Genomic DNA, 21,099 nt, shown 5'->3' with positions numbered 1-21,099 from the left:
GTGGAGATCGTGTCTGCTGAGGAAGTCTGCTTCCCAGTTGTCTACTCCCGGAATGAATATTGCCGACAGAGCTTGTAGATGTCTTTCTGCCCAGCTGAGGATTTTTGTCGCCTCTGCCATTGCCGCTCTGCTTTTCGTTCCGCCCTGCCTGTTTATGTATGCGACTGCTGTTACATTGCCCGCCTGGATTTGCACGGGACGGTCTTGAAGAAGATGTACCGCATGTTGAAGGCCGTTGTAAATGGCTCTTAGCTCCAGTACGTTTATGTGAAGGCAGGCTTCCTGATGTGACCAACATCTCTGAGAGACTGCTCCCCAGCCTCGGAGACTTGCATCCGTGGTTACCAGGACCCAGTCCTGAATGCCGAACCTGCGTCCCTCTAGCAGGTGAGAGCTGTGCAACCACCACAGGAGCGAAATCCTGGTTTTTGACGACAGGATTATCTTTCTGTGCATGTGTAGGTGTGACCCCGACCACTTGTCCAACAGGTCCTACTGGAATACTCTGGCATGTTACCTGCCAAACTGTATGGCCTCGTAGGCCGCCACCATTTTCCCCAACAACCGAATGCGCTGATGGATCGACACACTTGATTTTCAATATCTGTTTTACCATTTTCTGGATTTCCAGAGCCTTTTGCAGCGGAAGAAATACTCTCTGAACTTCTGTGTCTAGAATCATCCTGAGGAAAGACAACCTTGTCGTCGGTTCCAACTGGGACTTTGGGTAATTTATGATCCACCCGTGTTGTTGGAGTATTGACAGGGAGAGGGATATGTTTTGTAACAACTGCTCCCTGGATCTCGTCTTTATCTGGAGGTCGTCCAGATAAGGGATTATATTGATTCCTTTCTGACGAAGGAGGACCATCATCTCCGCCATCACCTTGGTGAATACCGTCGGCGCCGTGGAGAGACCGAAAGGTAACGTCTGGAATTGGTAATGGCAATCCTGAACGGCGAATCTCAGATAAGCCTGGTGAGAAGGATAAATGGGAACATGCAGGTAAACATCCTTTAGGTCCACCGACACCAAGTAGTCCCCCTCCTCCAGACTGGCAATCAACGCCCGAAGTGATTCTATCTTGAACTTGAACCTTTTCAGGAAGAAATTCAGATCTTTTAGATTTAGGATCGGTCTGACCAAGGCGTCCGGCTTCGGAACAACAAAGAGGCTTGAATAAAAACCCCGCCCTTGTTGTGACAACGGTACCAGGACTATAACCTGGTCTTGACATAATTTTTGGATTGCCGCTGTTACTGCTTCTCTCTCTGGCGGAGAAGCTGGCAAGGTCGATTTGAAAAATTGGCATGGGGGAATGTCTTGAAACTCTAGTTTGTATCCCTGGGATACTATTTGCAACACCCAGGGATCCAGGCCAGACAGAATCCAATCCTGGCTGAAGAGTTTGAGACATGCCCCCACCCGAGCGGCCTCCCGCAAGGGAGTTCCAGTGTCATGCTGGGGATTTGGCAGAATTAGGGGTAGACTTCTGCTCTTGGGAACCTGGAGCCGGTGTGGGCTTCTTTCCCCTTGCCCTACCTGCAAAGAAGAGGGAACCTCTCGTCTTTTTGTATTTATTGGGCCGAAAGGACTGCATTTGCAGGTGATAGGTCTTTTTTTGCCAGTGCAGGTGCATAGGGCAAAAATGTTGACTTACCTGCGGTAGCCGCCGAGACTAACGCATCCAGGCCATTGCCAAATAAGGCCTCACCTTTATATGGGAGAGCCTCCATGTTTCTTTTGGAATCTGCATCCGCGTTCCAGTGGCGAATCCACAACGCCCGCCTAGCCGATACTGCCTTGGTAGCGGCTTGTGAACTCAAGAGTCCAATATCCTTCATTGCTTCCAGCATGTAGGCGGCAGCGTCCTTGATATTCCCTAACTTCAGGAGTGTCTCATCTTTATCAATCGTTTCAATTTCTGATGACACGCTTTGTGACCATTTTTCAATAGCGCGACTCACCCATGCGCAGGCAGTAGTGGGCCTGAGCAGTGTACCATTGGTAACATAAATGGATTTCAATGTCGTTTCCATTTTGCGGTCTGCCGGCTCTTTAAGAGAAGCCGTGCCAGGAGCAGGGAGAATTACCTTCTTTGTCAACTTGGAAAGTGCACTGTCTAACACAGGGGGTGACTCCCATTTTTTCCTTTCTTCAGCCGGGAAAGGATAAGCTATGTGAATACTTTTGGGAATATGGAATTTTTTATCAGGATTCACCCACATCCCTTCAAACAGAGCATTTAGTTCGCGTGAAGGAGGGAACGTGACTTTGGATTTCTTTTCCTTACATAAATAAGCCTTCTCCTGAGGTACAGGAGTTCTTTCTGTAACCTCCAACACGTCCCTTATAGCCACAATCCTATATTGTATACTTTTTGCCAATTTATGATCTATCTTTCTGGATTCACTATAGTCGACACAAGAATCAGAATCCGTGTCGGTGTCTGTGTTTACAACATTTGCAAATGGTCTCTTATGTGACCCAGAGGGGCCGCCCGCATAAGGAATAACAGCATCCTGAAAAATCACATCTTCCACAGATTTTCTCCAGCATGCAGCCTTAGATTCAGACTTATCCAATCTACGGTTAATCAGATGCATACTGTCACGTAGCTCTTTCACCCATGCAGGCTCTTGGTGTGCCGGTAGCGCCACCACATTACAAGTCTGTGTCCCTAAAATGGCTTCCTCCGGGGAGGAACTCCCTGTCTCAGACATGCCTCTGGGACTTATTTTGGGGACAGACCCACAGTAAAATCTGTCAGAGGGACACAGGATAGGAGCAGCCAGTTCACAAACCCAGCTCCAGTATTGCCTGTGAACACAGTATGTCCACAGCCCAAAAGCGCTTTTAAATAGTAATATATACTATCAAATGTACCACAATCGCTTTGTGCCCTCCCCCTTTATAGCACCCTGTACTTGTCAGAAGTGGAGGAGAGGACCAGCATGTTCTCTGCAGCCTGAGGAGAGAGAGAAAATGGCGCTGAGTAGTGTGCTGGCTGCCTGAGGAAGAAGCTCCGCCCCCACAATGGCGTGTCCTTACACTCAGTATATGACATATTATTTATACTGGCGGGGGTAGGGCTGTTCCAGTGGCATCTTATGCCCCCTTTTAGCCAGTTTAAGGTATTTTTCTTGCTGCCAAGGGCGCCACCCCCCGCGCCCTGCACCCTGAAGTGCCTGTGTGTGTGGGCAGCAATGGCGCGCTGCGCTCCCGCCAGCCGCGCCGCAGCTCAGCCGTCACTTACTTGATTGAAGATCATTCTTCTCATACTCACCTGTCTTCTGGCTCTGTGAGGGGGGTGACGGCGTGCTGTGGGAGTGAGCATCTAGACACTGCTAGTGTTCAGTACCCTTCAGGAGCTAATGGTGTCCTGTCAGCCAGAAGCAGAGCCATGAAACTCTTTAGGAAGTTGGTTCTGCTTCTGCCCCATCAGTCCCATGAAGCAGGGAGTCTGATGCCAGCAAATCTCCCTGAAAATAAAAAACCTAACATAAGTCTTTTCAGAGAAACTCAGTAGAGCTCCTCAGAGTGCATCCAGTTGACCTTGGCACATTTCTAAAACTGAGGTCTGGAGGAGGGGCATAGAGGGAGGAGCCAGTTCACACCCAATGAAAAGTCTATAGAGTGCCCATGTCTCCTGCGGATCCCATCTATACCCCATGATCTTGATGTCGTCCCCAGCATCCTCTAGGACGTATGAGAAATATGTTTTTATATATATATATATATATATATATATATATATATATATATATATATATATATAAAAATAAATAAAATATAGATATTTAAAACCCATATATATCTATATATACACATACAGACACATTTTTAAATATATATTGTAACCGGAGTCTTGCTAGAATGTGCTCTGCTAGAAAAATTCTACCAGCGACCGACTCCAGGCTTGTGCAAAAACAACAAATACCTTTTGTTCAGGTTGCTCAAAACAAAGATACGCATAAAACAAAACATCACTGTCTTTAGTATAAACAACCAGGGAAAAGCATCTACCTGATAAGCGACCCAGCCTTGGACTGTGACGGTGGATTGCTGTTCCAGGGAGGTACCACAGATAGTTGACAAAACGAGATTTGGTGTGTACTATACACCTTCACCTGAGGTACGCTGCCAGCCATATGTTTTAATTTTCCTTGTTCCAAAATTAAAATTGAGTTACACTATTGGTTCCTCCTATTTTCTTTACATATATCTGAGATGAAGAATCACCATTTTCTGAATTAAATTTGAAGAAAAATTTGGAGAACCTAATAACTCAAACGGATTTGAGAGAATAAGGAAAAGCGTGTTCTTTGTGCTTTTGTTGGAACTATATACTGTTGATTCAGAGGAACTGATTCAGAGGAACTAATAAGACTTATCCTACCCCACCATAAGACGTGGAAAGATTAGCTACTTCACCGTGACTGCATTATACCACAATAGGAGATTGCACAAAATCTATACTTTTTTTATTTCATATAACCAGGGAGGTTAGGCCCTGCCTCACTCCCTCTTACTATATAAGGAACCCTTCAGGTCCTGGCATCCTGACACTAGTGCCCCAGTCTTCCGGATCCCACTGTCCCTAGCAGGCCTATCACCTGGACATTAACTGCCTTCAGGAGCCCTGACTCATGGGAGAGACTCTGCTTTAAACCCAGCAGCCAGGTGCTGGCTGATGAAGCAGCTTCTTGGGCTAAGAAGCCTATAAACCTGGTCTGGGCCAAATGGATGGGAATCCGGTCCATCCACACTTCCCACCTACCCCCAGGACCCTGTGAGTAGCTTCCAGGTGGCAAAGTACCTCTCCTGCCTCATACCCTTTCCCTCAGCTTTTCCTGGCTCAGAAAAGCGGCATTTGACATTGGCAAGGTTTCACATTTGCCAATTATTTTGGGCTGACAAATCTTTGGGACATAACTTGGGCCCATACAGCTGGATCTGAAGTTCCTCTCCCAAGTACACTTCCGAGACCCTTTTAACTGGCCTTGGAATCTATTTCCATTAAAGGTTGGTGGCACCGACTCCACTGTGTCACCTTCCCTATCCCTCCACTTTGGCATAGTGGCCAAAGTGGTCGTTTTATTGGACAACTTCCCGTTGCCCACTAAACTTCCCCTCCTCTTCACCTTTCCATCTTTAGGGATGTTTCCCTTTTCAGGCTCGGATTTACTGGCTACTGAGGAAGTCGCTTCATTCTTATCTGGGTGTTTGTGACACCTGACCTTAACCAACTCTGGACTGGAGAAGGTTTTTAAGTTCACTCTATGCCTAGTAGTCACAGCGGCCCTCGCTGGTCTTGGCCTATATGGACAATTCCACCTTTTATGGCCAAGCTCTTGGCACCGGTAACACCTAGTCTCTGCCCCGACTTAAATTGTTCTGAGGTTATGGTCCAACTTCGCCCCCACCCTTTCCCTTAGAGTGAGGCATTGGTGCTGAGTCTCAGAATGTCCTTTCATTTGTTGAACTTTTAGTGCTTCCTTCAGTCTTTCCAGCTTTGGTAATATTTTCTTCATTAACGTTACTGCTTCATCCTCCGATCTCCCATCTTTGACCCTAGTCACTGTCTCCTGCTGTTCTATGACCGGCACATAACCCATTTTGAATCTCTTGTCCAGGTCTCTTATTCAACTCCGTAGTTTAGGAATCTCCTTCACTGTTTCTTTTAGCTGGCTATTACTTAGGGCCAGCTTTTGGAACTCTCCCCTCAAGTTTTCCAGCTCTTGTGTCTCATATAGAGAACTCTCCCTGGGTAGAGTAACCCCAGAAATGGGACTCTGCACCGATTCCTCTGAGACAGGTTCATGCTCCTTACTTAGTGTGTCCTTTATGAACTGTCCCAGTTCAGCAATTGGATCTTGAGCCTCTCGTGGTGGATCATGCCGGGGTGCAACAACCCCAAGATCAAAATCTTGCACCTTATCTTCCTCATACACGAGGGGAACCCCTTCAGAAGCAGGTTCCTGGATGACTTCGGAAGTGGACTCCTGTATTGCAACTAGCTTAGCCATAACTAGCTCACGTAGGTGAGACACCTCCAAATGTACGGTCTTTGTCTGTGATTCGTCAGAGAAAGTCTCACATGTGCACTGGATGTCCAGGACCGGGGGCTTCTGAACCTGTGATGTCTCATCAGGGATTAACTTCTGAACGTACATCGCGTCAACAGGAGAAGGATCCTGGGTTTCCAACATCTCAACAGAAGCAATCTCCAGCTCAGATAAGTCTTCCTGTTCTAGGATGGACTCTTGAGTAGTCATCAAATTGCCATCTGTCCAGGTAGATTTCTGGGGTTCATCATTCTGCCACAGATCCAGCAGATTAGAGGATTCTTGTTTTGGAGGTGGATGATCACTTGACATCAAGTCAGCCTCTCCCAGCTCCATTACCGCTTCCTCCTCACTCCCTGTCAACTGAGGAGCAGCCGGGAATTCCACATTCTCATCTCGTGTCTCCATAAACACATCTTCTGTGAGCCCCTGTGGCTGCCATGCTCCATCTTGAACAGGTTCTACTGAACTCAGGGCTTTGTTCCACTCTTCACCCAAGCTACTACGATGTTCTTTTTCCGGAGAATGAGGTGGTGCTGCTGCGGAGGAACTTCTCACTTCCGTCCTAGGGGTTAACAACAAAACACTGCCATCTGATGTGGCTCTCTCTTGCTGCTTGAAAAATCCCTGTGGATTTTCTGTGCGCTGCGCAATAATGGCTGCAGCTTCCTCCATGCTCTGGAACGGCAATACCAACTGAATGGACATTAGTGCCTGTAAATGTTCTACCTCTGAGGAGGGGCCCTCATTTCCACTTTCCAGGCAGATGGCCTTACTAGTGGCATAGCAGAGAGCCTTCCGGGCCTTAGGCACTGGCAGCTCTGGCTCAACTTTCCTGTTCCTTCTGGCTGGAACAGGGAATCCAGTATAGCCGGGTTCCACTATAGTATGGTACCATTCTTCCGCAGCATTTACCACCGTTGGCGTCATTTCCCCCGAAGATGGCATCTCCATTTCGGCTGATAATGTCTCTGACCCAACCTTCGGCATAACGTCCTCAGCAACTGGTGTAGCTACACTTGTCTCTGAACTGAAACTAGGCATAGCCAATGGTTTTAGCTGAGAAACCTCCTCCTGAACCTTTTTTTTTTTTTTTTGCACAGCTTAAGCTTTTAGCAAAGCACTGAAAGGTAGCATGTACATAATGGTCACAAATACCTTACACTGGTAGTGCAAATAAACAACTTCTCCCTTCAGGCTCTTAAAACTAGAACTCAGAGATTGCTGGGACACATAGGGGGTAATTCCAAGTTGATCGCAGCAGGACATTTTTTAGCAGTTGGGCAAAACCATGTGCACTGCAGGGGGCGCAGATATAACATTTGCAGAGAGAGTTAGATTTGGGTGGGTTATTATGTTTCTGTGCAGGGTAAATACTGGCTGCTTTATTTTTTACACTGCAATTTAGAATGCAGATTGAACTCACCACACCCAAATCTAACTCTCTGTGCAAATGTTATATCTGCCCCCCCCCCCCCCCCTCCCCCGCAGTGCACATGGTTTTGCCCAATTGCTAACAAACTTGGTGCTGCGATCAACTCAGATTTAGGCCCATAGTGCAACAAAGTTTCTCTATTTAAACAGATCCACCTTTATAAAAGGTTTCAACTTTGCTTGATTGGTCTTAATGAGCTAATTAACAGGGGCACCAGACTCCCACCAGACTAGATTTTGCAGGCACAGATAAAAATAAGCTTGGAAAAGAAATTCAGTCATAAATTATCAGATGCTTGCAACCCCTTAGAACAAGTCAACACAGCTACTTTCAATGAATGCTGCGAAGCAGGAAAGAGAACAGTCCATGCACCCTGTTTAACCTCTTTGCTGCCAATGCAAACCTTTGCAACAAAATCAAACACATTCAGTTTAAACAAAACATATAATTATTTTTACCCCGTGGGGTTGATTTTAACAACTACTCACAACACCCTCGGTCTGGTACTGATGCCCACGAGTTCAGCTTGGTCTGGAGTTCGCTGGTATGTGTGCCGCTAACTTGAGGCTGTTGGGTCCTCTGCCACGTGTGACACGACTAGCAGAAGGGTCCCTGTTCAGGTGCCATTTGTAACAGAAGTCTTGCTAGAATGTGCTCTGCTACAAAAATTCCACCAGCGACCGACTCCAGGCTTGTGCAAAAACAACAAATACCTTTTATTCAGGTTGCTCAAAACAAAGATACACATAAAACAAAAGATCACTGTCTTTAGTATAAACAACCAGGGAGGTTAGGCCCTGCCTCACTCCCTCTTACTAAAGAAGGAACCCTTCAGGTCCCGGCATCCTGACACTAGTGCCCCAGTCTTCCGGATCCCACTGTCCCTAGCAGGCCTATCACCTGGACACTAACTGCCTTCAGGAGCCCTGACTCATGGGAGAGACTCTGCTTTAAACCCAGCACCTAGGTGCTGGCTGATGAAGCAGCTTCTTGGGCTAAGAAGCCTATAAGACCTGGTCTGGGCCAAATGGATGGGAACCCGGTCCATCCAAACTTCCCATCCCCCCCCCTGGACCCTGTGTGTAGCTTACAGGTGGCAAAGTACCTCTCCTGCCACAACAAATAAATATATATATATATATATATATATATATACTCAGTGGCGCAGAGAGGGGCATGGGAGCAGAGGTACTCTTTATCTGAGTCTATTGGAGAGTCCCACTGTCCTCCCCCTTCCCCGTTGCTGTCAGTCACACGTTGGGTGGGGAGAGAGGACTGGCCACCCCCGCAGCAGCCTCTATTCCAGTGCACACAGGCCTGTGTTGGGGAGGAAGGCAGCCCACTGATTCTGACACTGTGTGTGTGTGTGTGTGTGTGTGTGTGTGTGTGTGTGTGTGTGTGTATATATATACTTGTACCCAAGGGTGCCGGAACTTGCTATTCCTTATGTATATATATATAGGACCAAGCTCCACTCAAACATAGGTCCAAAATAGGACCTAAATGTCAGACCTGAATATACACTTCAAGTTATTTGTTGAAGTCCATGTGAGTTCACTCTGTTGCTATACGCCATCCTTCCAGCGTCAGATTCTCACGGGAGTTGGATTCTATATAAGGCGCCGCAGCCAGGACTCGTCTGCATTTCACAGTAACGCACACTGCAGTATGCTGCACTGTCTCTGCTGTATTGGCTGTGTGATGTGTCCAGACTCACAAGTGTCCACTGGCGTTTCTATCATGGGTGCAATGTGTGCGGTGCACACGGGCCCCTGGGTCCAGGGGGGGGGCCCACACCGCATACATTGCACCCATATTTTCATACTCGCCTGTCCGGAGTACACCGCAGGGCGCTGCAGCGGCAGCCGTCGCGGCCAAAAAATACATAAAAAATGGCCGCCGCGCATGCGCAGTTCAATTTTTGTCTCCAAAACATGGCGGCCGAGGCTGTCCCCCCCCCCCCCATCCAAGGGCTGCGGATGGGGGGCTGATAGCCTTGAGAAAATGTCAAGAATATTGTTTTTCCCTGTAGTACTACAAGTCCCAGCAAGCCTCCCCGCAAGCTGGTACTTGGAGAACCACAAGTACCAGCATGCGGGAGAAAAACGGGCCCGCTGGTACCTGTAGTACTACTGGGAAAAAAATACCAAAATAAAAACAGGAGACACACACCTTGAAAGTAAAACTTTATTGCACACCTGCCGACACACATAGTTACCTATGTTGACACACCGACTGCTACGTCTCGTCTCCGACGATCCGGGGTACCTGTGAAAAAGACTATACTCACCTGATCCAGTGTCCAGAGATAAATCCACGTACTTGGCAAAAAAACAACACGAACACCCGGACCAGCGGACTGAAAGGGGTCCCATGTTTACACATGGGACCCCTTTCCCCGAATGCAGAGAGACCACCCCGTGACTGCTGTCACAGAAAGGTCTCTTAAGCCAATCAGCGAGCGCAACGTCCTTGCACTGTGCTGATTGGCTGCGCGTCTGAGCTGTCAAACAGCGCATCGCAAAGCCTCTCCATTATATTCAATGGTGGGAACTTTGCGGTTAGTGGTGAGGTCACCCGTGGTCAGCGGCTGACCGCGGGTAACCCCATCGCTGACTGCAAAGTTCCCACCATTGAATATAATGGAGGGAGCTGTGCGATGCGCTGTCTGACAGCTCAGACGCACAAAGCCAATCAGGTGAGCGCCACGAAGTAGCGGTTCCTGATTGGCTGAAGGGACCTCAGTGACAGGAGTCATGTGGGGTCTCGGCACATTCGGGGAAAGGGGTCCCATGTGTAAACATGGGACCCCTTTCAGTCCGGCTTGGTCGGGTGTTCGTGTTGTTTTTTTGCCAAGTACGTGGATTTATCTCTGGACACTGAATCAGGTGAGTCTAATTTTTTTTCACAGGTACCCCGGATCGTCGGAGACGAGACGTGGCAGTCGGCGTGTCAACATAGGTAAGTATGTGTGTGTCGGTAGGTGTGCAATAAAGTTTTACTTTCAAGGTGTGTGTCTCCTGTTTTTATTTGGGTATTTTTCCCCCAGTAGTACTACAGGTACCAGCGGGCCCATTTTTCTCCCGCATGCTGGTACTTGTGGTTCTCCAAGTACCAGCTTGCGGGGGAGGCATGCTGGGACTTGTAGTACTACAGGAAAAAACAATATTCTTGTCATTTTCTCAAGGCTATCAGCCTCCCATCCGCAGCCCTTGGATGGGGGGGACAGCCTCGGGCTTCACCCCTGGCCCTTGGGTGGCTGGGGGGGACCCCTTGATTGAAGGGGTCCCCACTCCCCCAGGGTACCCCGGCCAGGGGTGACTAGTTGGATATTTAATGCCACGGCCGCAGGGTGCTGTATAAAAGTGACCCCCGGCTGTGGCATTATCTGTCCAGCTAGTGGAGCCCGATGCTGGTGTAAAAAATACGGGGGACCCCTACTCTTTTTGTCCCCCCCGTATTTTTTGCACCAGCACCAGGCGCTGAGCCCGGTGCTGGTTTTATAAATACGGGGGATCCCCTGTCCATTTTTTCCCTGGATTTTTAGAACCAGGACCAGCTCGAAGAGCCCGAGGCTGGTTATGCTTTGGAGGGGGGGACCCCACGCAATTTTTTTTCTGTTTTTTCCCCGTTTTTTAAAAATCTGAAAAATCAGTCAAATCGGCCGTTTTTCGTCCGCGGGACTGTCGAATCCGTTTTTTATTGAATATGGTCAATTTCGGCACCCACTTGCCGAAATTACACGGTCGAATTGTGTCGAATTAAAAAACGGCCGAAAAATTGCCGCGATTCGCCGCTAATTGCATATACCCCTTTGTTTTTATTTCTCCTAGAAAAATCATTTCTCCCCTTGTGACACGCCATGGAAAATTGTGGTCAAACTTTTGGGGTGCTCTAAGCCCTGATGGATACTATGCAAGATCTGAAGATTATATAAATATTGTACAAGGCAACCGAGTGTAAGTCAGTTTTTTTCAAACAACTATTTACCATTGTATCCTTGTGTTTTAGTACTTTTCCCATAAGTACTGTTCTTTATTCACCGTTTCACGCTTTAATCCCCATTCCATCTCTGTTACCTTCATCTTCTTTCTTTTAATGTATCCGCCTTCTCCACCTCTGCCTCCCAAAGCTACCATCACTCTTAGCGTAACCTTGAGGCTATTAACACTGTCTCCATATCCTCCCTACTCAACTCGCCTATTGTCTCTCACTCTTGCCTTGACCAGGCTGTTTCCCTGTGGTTCCTCTACTTATGCTCTAAAACTTGCTGCTTCAGCAGTAACTGCTCACAGAATCACACCTCAACCTTGACACTCAAAATGCATCAGATATCTGCAGTAGAGTGCATGAACCGCTTAGTGACGGTGGAGAAAATCACTCTCCAATGCAAACTTCCATTTCAATTATGCTCTCAACTACAGTGCTGCCCTTTCCCCTCTAAACAGTTCTATTTCATGACCCTTGTCCCTTCAGTCCTCCAATTTGTGTCAACTCTTCACCACTTTCAACTTCTTCCTCTACCCCATCTCATCTCCCATCCTTATTCTATGCCCTTGACTTCACCTAAAATTGAATCTATACATCAGGACATCACATCCCACTAGGCCTTCGTTTCCTACCCCCTTCTTTCCCAGCCTGTCTCTCATCATCCATTTTACCAACTCTGACTTCATTCTCTCCAGTATCTGCAAATTATGTCATGGCCTTCTCCCCTTGATAGTATCCTCTCATGCCTCCTCCGCTCCCTCTGTCCTTTTGCCTATCCCATCTTGCCCATCTCTTCAATCTCTCTCTCATCAGGCAATGTCCCCTCTGCATTCAAGCATGTGTGTGCTTATCTTCCCCTTTCTTAAATAACCTACCCTTTATCCTGACACTCTCTGTAATTACTGCTCCATCTCTCTCCTCCCCTTTGCCACTAAACTCCTTTAGCAGATTGTATACAACTGCCTTACCACCTTTCTTTCCTCCCACTTCCTGCTTGACCCATTTCATTCTGGCCTTCGTCCTCTCTACACCACATAAACTGCCCTCACTGAAGTCTGCAATTACCTATTTGCTGCCAAATTCAAATGCCTCTACTCTCTGCTCAATCTTGTTGACCTCTCTGCTTCTTCTGATTATATGGACAACCCTCTCCTCCTGAAAATCCTTCACTCCCTCAGTCTGCATGGTACTTCTCTCTCCTGGCTTCCTACCTCTCTAACCATATTTTGGTATTATGCTGTCTACCCTATCTCTGTTACCCTTGTCTGTCTGCCCCTTCCATTTAGAATGTTAACTTCTTCCCTCATGTGGTTTTCCTTCTCTTAAACCATCTTCTGCTCCATACTACCTTTGACAGCACCAAATCCCTCGGTTTTCTGCCACCCTGATACTTATTTCAGTGTCGTCTGCTGATGCAACTGTTAATATTCCCTGTACTTGTCCTATATTGTCTTCAACTGTAAGTCACTGTTTTCCTGTTTTTCTTATATGTTTTTGTAGTCTATAATTGGGAGCTGCGGATCCGTTGTGACACCATATAAACATAGGCGTGCGCAGGGGGGGTGCCTGGTGCGCACAGGCACCCCCTAATGTCCAGGACCCCGATCTCACATGCCTGATGCAGTGATCACTGAGCAGGCTGATTACTGTCCCCTCTGCGCTGCACCCTGTCAGGACTGCACTACTGACTGGACGGCTGGGTTAATCAAGGGTGCCACTGCCACCGGCTTTCAAACTCCCGGCTCCACCTCCATGTACCATACCCTCCATCATTTTACACATAAAAATTGGTACAAATTAGAAAAGGGGGCGTGGTCATGGGTAAAGGGGGCGTGGTTACATACCTTTTCCTATACTTTCAATGGAAGTTTGGAGAGCCAAAAGTCGGTACAGACCTTTAAAAAAAGGTACTGTACCTGCTAAAAAGGTACAGCTGGAGGGTATGATGTACAAAAACAGCGTGATGTGACGTGATGATGTCATGCTGCTCGCAAGCCCACCCATCACACGCCCACCTCTCTCCTTCTATTCTATGCCAACATGAGCCACTGATGAGCAGCATGCAGCCAATGTTCAATACTGGTAGGCGGTCGGTAGCAGCATTAACACGTCACACGTTTTCCCAGCAGCAGCAGTACTAGTGTGCGACTGTCAGTGTCAGCTTGCAGGGGAAAGAGAGGGGGAGCCAGATCAGGCTGAGGAGGAGCAATGTAATTGCAGTGAGTGCCATCAGTGGTGTTTGTTTAGTGCACATCACAACATCTGACAATGCATCTGCATTATTAGGACTGGTACAAGGGTGGATATTTTATATTGTGTTGACCGTCAATAGATGATGCTAGACACGACCAAAAGGCGGTGCTAGACACACCCCTCCAACAGTGCACCCCCTAATAAAATGTGCTGCGCACGCCTATGCATATAAATATAGGTTATTTATAATAATAATAATGGGGGTAATTCAGAGTTGATCGCAGCAAATTTTTTAGCAGTTGGGCAAAACCATGTGCATTACAGGGGGAGCAGATATAACATGTACAGAGAGTTAGATTTTGGTGTGGTGTGTTCAAACTGAAATCTAAATTGCAGTGTAAAAATAAAGCAGCCAGTATTTACCCTGCACAGAAACAAAATAACCCACCCAAATCTAACTCTCTCTGCAAATGTTATATCTACCACACCTGCAGTGCACATGGTTTTGCCCAACTGCTAACAAATGTTCTGCTGTGATCAACTCTGAATTACCCCCATTAAGAATAATAATAATAAAAAATTATTACTGGTGAGGTAGCAATGTTTACAAACCGTATCCATGGCTTGCGATATTCTGTACTGTAAGTCACTTTTTTTCTTGTTTTGTTCACACTGTTTCTGTTTATGAACTTTGTAAGGCACTGCTCACCCCTTTTGTTGCCCTATAAAGGATATTATTAATAATAATAATATACGGCAGTATGGGTGGTGTAATGGTTAGCATTACTGCCTCACAGCACTGAGGTCATGGGTTCAATTCCCACAATGGCCCAACTGTGAGGAATCTGTATACTCCGGTTTCCTCCCACAATCCAAAAATATACTGGTAGGTTAATTGGATGCAAACAAAAATTAACCCTAGCGTGAGCGTGTACATGTGATAGGGAATATGGATTGTAAGCTTCACTGGGGAGACTGATGTGAATGGCCAAATATTCTCTGGAAAGCGCTGTGGAATACGTGTGCGCTATATAAATAACTGGTAATAAATAATTATTTATAATAATAATAATTTATAGTCTTGAATGAACAATAAAATGATGAATTATATCATAATAGGCTAATACATTTTTTATCTTATGTTTTCATGTAGAGGTGTATGGAACATTCCATATATGGCCAATGTGTATCTGATTAAAGGGCAAACTCTGAGGTCAGAATTAAAGGAGAGAAACCATTTTGTTTTGGATAGAATGGATCCTGACATGGCACTATGCAGAAATGCTAGGGAAATGGTAAGGTTGTAACCAGGTTTGGTAAATAAGAATATATCCATTGTGTTTAGTCATTTTCTTGTTTTTCTGCTTATCTGTTACTATGTGTCTTCTCCTAAGTACTGGCTAAGTTTTACCACTTGTTTGCAGAAAATGAAAAAGAATTTCACAGCAAACATCTGTTTTTTCACCTGTTATGACACTGCTGGGAAACTGTATCCAGATCCCACATATCATCAGTAAACTAGTCCCTTGTGTAAACTGCACAAGGAGTAGAATAACGTAGCAGACAGGATAATCTATACATTCTACATAGCCCAGCTACACACTTCCTTCCTGACAATGATCACTAATTTACTAGTGTATACAGTACATACATTGGTACGTCTGAATGCAAATATAGATTTACATAAATAATTATAAACACATTATGAAAATGTTTAGAGCATTTTTACTACTGTTTGACATCACAATTTTTTAGCAAGATATGTTGCAAATGTTCTAGGTGCAATGAACGTACACATGTATGTGGTGGTCAGAAAAGAGAAGCCATTTGTTATATTTCAGAAAATACTTTATTATAATGTACAGCAAAAGTTGGCAAGTATTAATCCTTCGTATGTCTTCTGACTGGCATCACTAATGTTACCCCTCTTTCTGTCCGCTCTTTGCATCCATTGTGTCTACCATTGCTAACAGCTTGGATATACTATGCAGAGCCCATGGTTGAGCTAAAAGTTACATTTCCTCATTCACTCTTTACGTCATTAATTTTTTTCCAAGAGCTTTTTTGCTGAGCAGCTGTTCAGTCAGCACTGCAGCCATGTTTTATGTCAGACATTAGCTTTGCTTCAAGCTGCATGCGTTTCATGCAAATTCAGTACAGCTCTCCGGCCTTCCCTTGTCAGCTGTTATTTCTTTTTCATCCACTAGGGGTCACTGGAGTACTCTTGGGATATGGACGGTGTTAGCAAGGACTGGGCACTGAATATTCAAATTTCAGTAACTCTCCTCCCCTCCATACTCCCAGAATACCCCAGTGTTTTTTCGGTGCTCACATGGACAGGAAGCACAAGTGTGGACCTCCAGAGGGGGACATACATTTTTTACTTTTAAATATTTTTGTTTTTATTTTTTATACATTACAATCCTTTCCCAGTTTACACAAAATCTCTGGGTACGGGATTATAGAAGCTGCTGCGTGCAGCTCTTGGCGTGTCGGGCCTCACAAAGGAGCCCCCTCACAGCCACAAGCAGCTCAGCTAACAACAGCTGAGACTGCAGAAAGGACTGGACGGCGCTTGCTGGAAGAAGCCCCATCAGAGCCCAAGTACATCAGCTACCTTCAGCTGAGGCTGCAGAACGGAGCTTGCTGTAGAAGCCCGTCAGAGCACAGGAACCCAGGTATTTATGACCGGGGCGGTCAGCTCACGCTGCCGCCCCGCCGTGTGCTCCCTACCGCCGCTCCCCTATTCCCGGCCGCCACTCAGAGGGACGCGCTGGACGGCCGCTGCAAGCGCCTTTCTCAGCGCTCCCTGCCTGTAATGCAATCAGACCGCGGACAGCGTTCAGTGCTGCCGCGGTCTGTCCCTGTAACGGCCGGAGGCTCCGTCGCTTAGGGGAAGGTAACTGCTGCCGCGGTCTGTCTCAATAACGGCCAGCAGCTCAGCACTGCCAGCGCTCCCTGCACACGCTAAGGGGGTAGCAGGGGTGGGGGGGGGGGGTTGCCGGCACCTCCAATCACTCAGACCGCGGACAGTGCACACTGCTGCGCGGTCTGTCCCTGTAAAACAGCCCTCTAGTAACTAGTGGGCTCATGCTGGGCAGTCAGGAGTTTCCCTGTCCCTGTTACTTGCAGCGCAGCTGCAGGGGGGGGGGGGAGAGATTATGCCACAGCAGCAGCAATAGACAGCCTATGCTAAAGAAGGGGCTGCATTGTGTTATATATGCATTCGTGTAGCACTTGTTATACCATAGACAATGTTATACCATAGAAAATGTATATAAAATACTGTATGTATATATGGTCATGTAAGGAAATATGCTATATGTTCTTTGACTATAAGCACATGGCTGGAGGCCATTTTAATCATACTTTCTGTTTATTTTCCAGAACGTTCCTGTCCTACAACACTGCTCCACCGGATGGCGCAGGAGTGTTGGTAGGAATTTTTGGATCAGGTTTCTTATGGTCTGGCCACGTGCACTGCACTTTGACCATATACACATTTTCGCAATTTTACTGAGGTGGAATTGGTCTGTCTTTGTCTATTTATTTGTCTGGTTACATAATAAGTAAGTCACCAGCAAAGACGGAAAAGTTGTTTCACTGCAATGTCTGTACCAGTGGGTTCCCGGTGAGTTCTACCACATGCACAGTATATTTTATACTCCCATTTCATCTCCTATTTTGCAAAGATAGTTCTCATTTGCCTTATAAATTCCCAGTTTCTGCTATGTTGCATTCCTGACGATTCTATGCCAGGCCTAACGGCGCAAGATGAATGTGAGAAGGGTGAATAGACCAGCAGTCAGATAGTGTGTGTGCATCAGTCTCTGAAGTTTACAGGGACTGAAGAGGCTCTGACAATTTATAAGGTGGTCTTTACTAGGCCACAGATCTCCAGCGTGTTTCTTATTTTTTTTTCGGAATCTCTAAATAAGATGTTAATAGGATCCTGATACACAGGTTTCTAAACCTCGCCGATTTCAGTCTAGTTACCCGTTTCCAAAGTCAGTGACATCTCCATGGGAGCTATGCTAGAGTCGCTGTATACAGCAGCAGGGGTGTTGCTTCGACCGTGTTTGGTTGGCATTTGGGTAACTACGGCGTTGCTTGTCTGGATAACAGGACTCAGGTCCGCCCTACAAAACGTCCACCTTATGCTTCTCGCTGATCAAATCTGCGAAGTTGCTGATTATCTATGTACAGCTTCTACGGACGTCTGCCTAGTCAGTTCTCGCCTTTCAGCGTCACTCGTTGTGGCACGACAAGCGCTCTGGCTGCGTCCTTAGCAGGCGGAGGCAAAGGTCGAGAGAAGAATAGAAGCATTACCTTATGCGAAGGTTGTTTGGTCCTGATTTGGACAAAGGTATTTTTCACGGAATACTCTGGACCAGCGTTCGAATCCTTTAGACCTCAGCCCTTTCGAGGCCGTGGTAGACAAACAGCCACGCCTGGTAGGCGAGGTCGAGGACGTGGTTTTTAACAAACCAACACCAGTCGTCCAGACGCTAAGGTCACCGGCAAGCCAGTGGCATGACGGGCTCCCAGCCCATCTCGGTTCTCCAGTTGTTGGAGCACGCCTTCAGACGTTTCATTTGGCGAGTTTCCAGACATCCACAGATGGGTGGATCCGCAATTTGGTGTTAAAAGATAAGAGTTCGACTGTCTACCGCCTCTGCGGTTTTTCAAGACAGGACTGCCTGTGTCGGACGCCAAGAGGGCGGTTCGGTAAATTGCCATTCACTCTCTGCTGGATTCAGCAGTTTTGATTCCGGTCCCTGTACACCAACAAGGTCAGGGTTATTATTCCAGTCTGTTTGTGGCCAAAGCCGGATGGCTCGGTCAGGCCAATATTGCATACTTACTACAGATTCAAGATGGAATCGCTGCGGACAGTACTTACAGGTACACATTCCGATTTGGCCACCTCATCAGAGGTTCTTGCGTTTTGCGATACGGCAGATCCATTATCAGTTTCAGGCTCTACCGTTTGCCCTCTCGTCAGCGCTTAGGGTATTCACCAAAGTGATGTCTGTTATGATGGCTCATCTCATATCCCTGGAAGTGATAATAGTTCCGTACTTAGACGATTTGCTCATCAAAGCTCCGTCTCACCAAATGCGCCTTCAGCATGCGTTGCTAACGTACAATGTGCTGGTTCATCACGGTTGGATTGTCATCTTCAAGAACTCACATCGGATTCCGTCTCAACGACTTCAATTCCTAGGGATGATTCTCGATACGGTAGATCGAAGAATTTGCCTACCGGAACAGAAAGTACAGACTATTCGTCATCTGGTACGATTAGTGCTCAAGCCTCGGTACGTTTGTGCATTCGCCTGTTAGGCACAATGGTGGCGGCTTTTACAGCGCTTCTGTTCTGAAGATTTCACTCACGTCCTTTTCAACTGCATGTGCTCGCACAGTGGTCGGCCTCGCATCTGCAGATTCACTAGAGGGTGAGGTTGTCTCCACGGGCCAGAGTTTCTGTACTCTGGTGGCTCCAAGTACACAATCTAACCGCAGGAAATCGGTTCGGCGTCTGGAATTGGATAGTTCTACCCACAGACGCGAGTCTCAGAGATTGGGGAGCTGTAGTTCAAAATTGTCAGCTCCAGGGTCTCTGGGCGGATCACGAAAGATTGCTGTCTATAAATGTTCTAGAACTCCGGCCAATTTACAATGCGCTACGACAAGTAGTGCACATGCTTCGGTCTCAGACTGTCCAAGTGCAGTCAGACAACGCAACGGCGGTCGCGTACATCAACAAACCAGGAGGAACGAGAAGCCGCATGGCATGCGGGAAGTAGCTCAAATCCTCAATTGGGCCGGCCATCACCAAGTGATATTGGCGGTAGTGTTCATTCCGAGAATGGACAACTGGGAGGCGGATTATCTCAGCCATCGGGATTTTCATCCAGGAGAATGGGCATTAAATCTAGAAGTGTTTCACATGTTGGTCCAGAGGTGGGGTTACCCTCAAGTGGACCTGATGGCATCTCGCCACAATCCCCAGTATGTGTCCAGAACGCAAGATCCAAAGGCAGTGGCAGGGGATGCTCTCACGATTGCGTGGCCGTACAGCCTAGTGTATCTGTTTCCACCGTTTCCGCTGCTCCCTCTGTTGCTAAAACGGATTTCCGCTGCTCCCTCTGTTGCTAAAATGGATCAAACGAGAGTCCGCCACAGTCATACTAGTGGCGCCTCATTGGCCTCGGAGAGCTTGGTTCTCGGATCTTCACGGACTACTCGCAGACGATCCTTGCCCGCTTCCGCTACGTCCAGACTTGTTACAACAGGGTCCATTCCTTTACCCCGATTTAGCGCGGATGCGTTTGACGGGGTGGCTGTTGAGACCGCCCTCTTAAGAAGAGAGGGCATTCCACTATCGGTTATAGTAACCATGTTACGTGCTAGAAATCCAGTTACGACAGCTCATTATTACAGGATTTGGCGTGCCTATATAGGTTGGTGTTAAGCTCGGAAGTTTCCGACATCATCTTTCAAGTTATCCCGTCTTTTGTTATTTCTACAGATGGGCTTAGATGGAGGACTGCGTTTATCTACACTAAAGGTGCAGGTCTCTGCTTTGTCAATTTGCTTTCAAAGACGATTGGCTCTATTGCCGCCTGTACACACTTTTCTGCAAGGTGTCCTCAGAGTACAGCCTCCATTCATTCCACCTACAGCGCCATGGGACTTGAATCTGGTTTTAGATTTTGTACAGTCTTCATACTTTGAACCCTTACATCAAGTGGATATTAAGTTTCTCACTTGGAAAACGATTTTTCTCCTAGTCTTAGCTTCGGCAAGGCGTGTTTCAGATTTGGGTGCATTGGCATGCAAGCCACTGTTTTTAGTGTTTCATGATGACAGAGCGGAGCTTCGGACGAATCCCGCTTTCTGGCCAAAGGTAGTGTCATCTTTTCACATCAATCAACCAATAGTAGTTCCTGTGTTACCAGGACATTCTGGAACTTTGGATGTGGTACGCGCATTACGCGTTTATGTATCCCGAACGTCTACAGTTTGTAAAACGGATACGTTGTTTGTTCTCTATGATGCTGCCAAAATGGGTTGGCCAGCTTCTAAGCAGACCTTATCCAGATGGATTATACTGACCATACGTCAGGCTTACCTTCATGCTAGGTTACAGCCGCCTACATCAGTAACAGCTCTTTCCACACGTTCTGTGGAAACTTCATGGGCAGCTGGTCGTGGGGCTTCTATGACGCAGCATTGCCGTGCGGCTGCATAGTCATCAGTGCACACGTTTGTGCGCTTTTACAATTTTGATACGTTTGCGGCATCAGCATCTAGCTTTGGCCGCCTAGTGTTACAGGTGCCAAACAGCTCTCCCGCCCACGAGGGAAGCTTTGGTACGTCCCAAGAGTACTCCAGTGACCCCTAGT

At 47.0% G+C, this 21,099-nt stretch overlaps 1 protein-coding gene across 2 annotated transcripts in view; it reads left to right on the top strand.

Annotated features, from left to right (window-relative positions):
* Window positions 1-21,099, top strand: part of PLOD2 (procollagen-lysine,2-oxoglutarate 5-dioxygenase 2) — a 246,394-nt gene that overhangs the window by 200,180 nt on the left and 25,115 nt on the right. For both annotated transcript variants that reach the window (XM_063915969.1, XM_063915968.1), the window contains exons 12-13: window positions 11,338-11,463; window positions 14,841-14,982. In XM_063915969.1, the coding sequence (XP_063772039.1) occupies window positions 11,338-11,463; window positions 14,841-14,982 (268 nt within the window). The remainder of the gene's footprint in view (window positions 1-11,337; window positions 11,464-14,840; window positions 14,983-21,099) is intronic.

The sequence above is a fragment of the Pseudophryne corroboree genome, chromosome 4, assembly GCF_028390025.1.
Source record: "Pseudophryne corroboree isolate aPseCor3 chromosome 4, aPseCor3.hap2, whole genome shotgun sequence".
Taxonomy (NCBI): domain Eukaryota; kingdom Metazoa; phylum Chordata; class Amphibia; order Anura; family Myobatrachidae; genus Pseudophryne; species Pseudophryne corroboree.
This window is presented reverse-complemented; position numbering and strand designations above follow the sequence as displayed.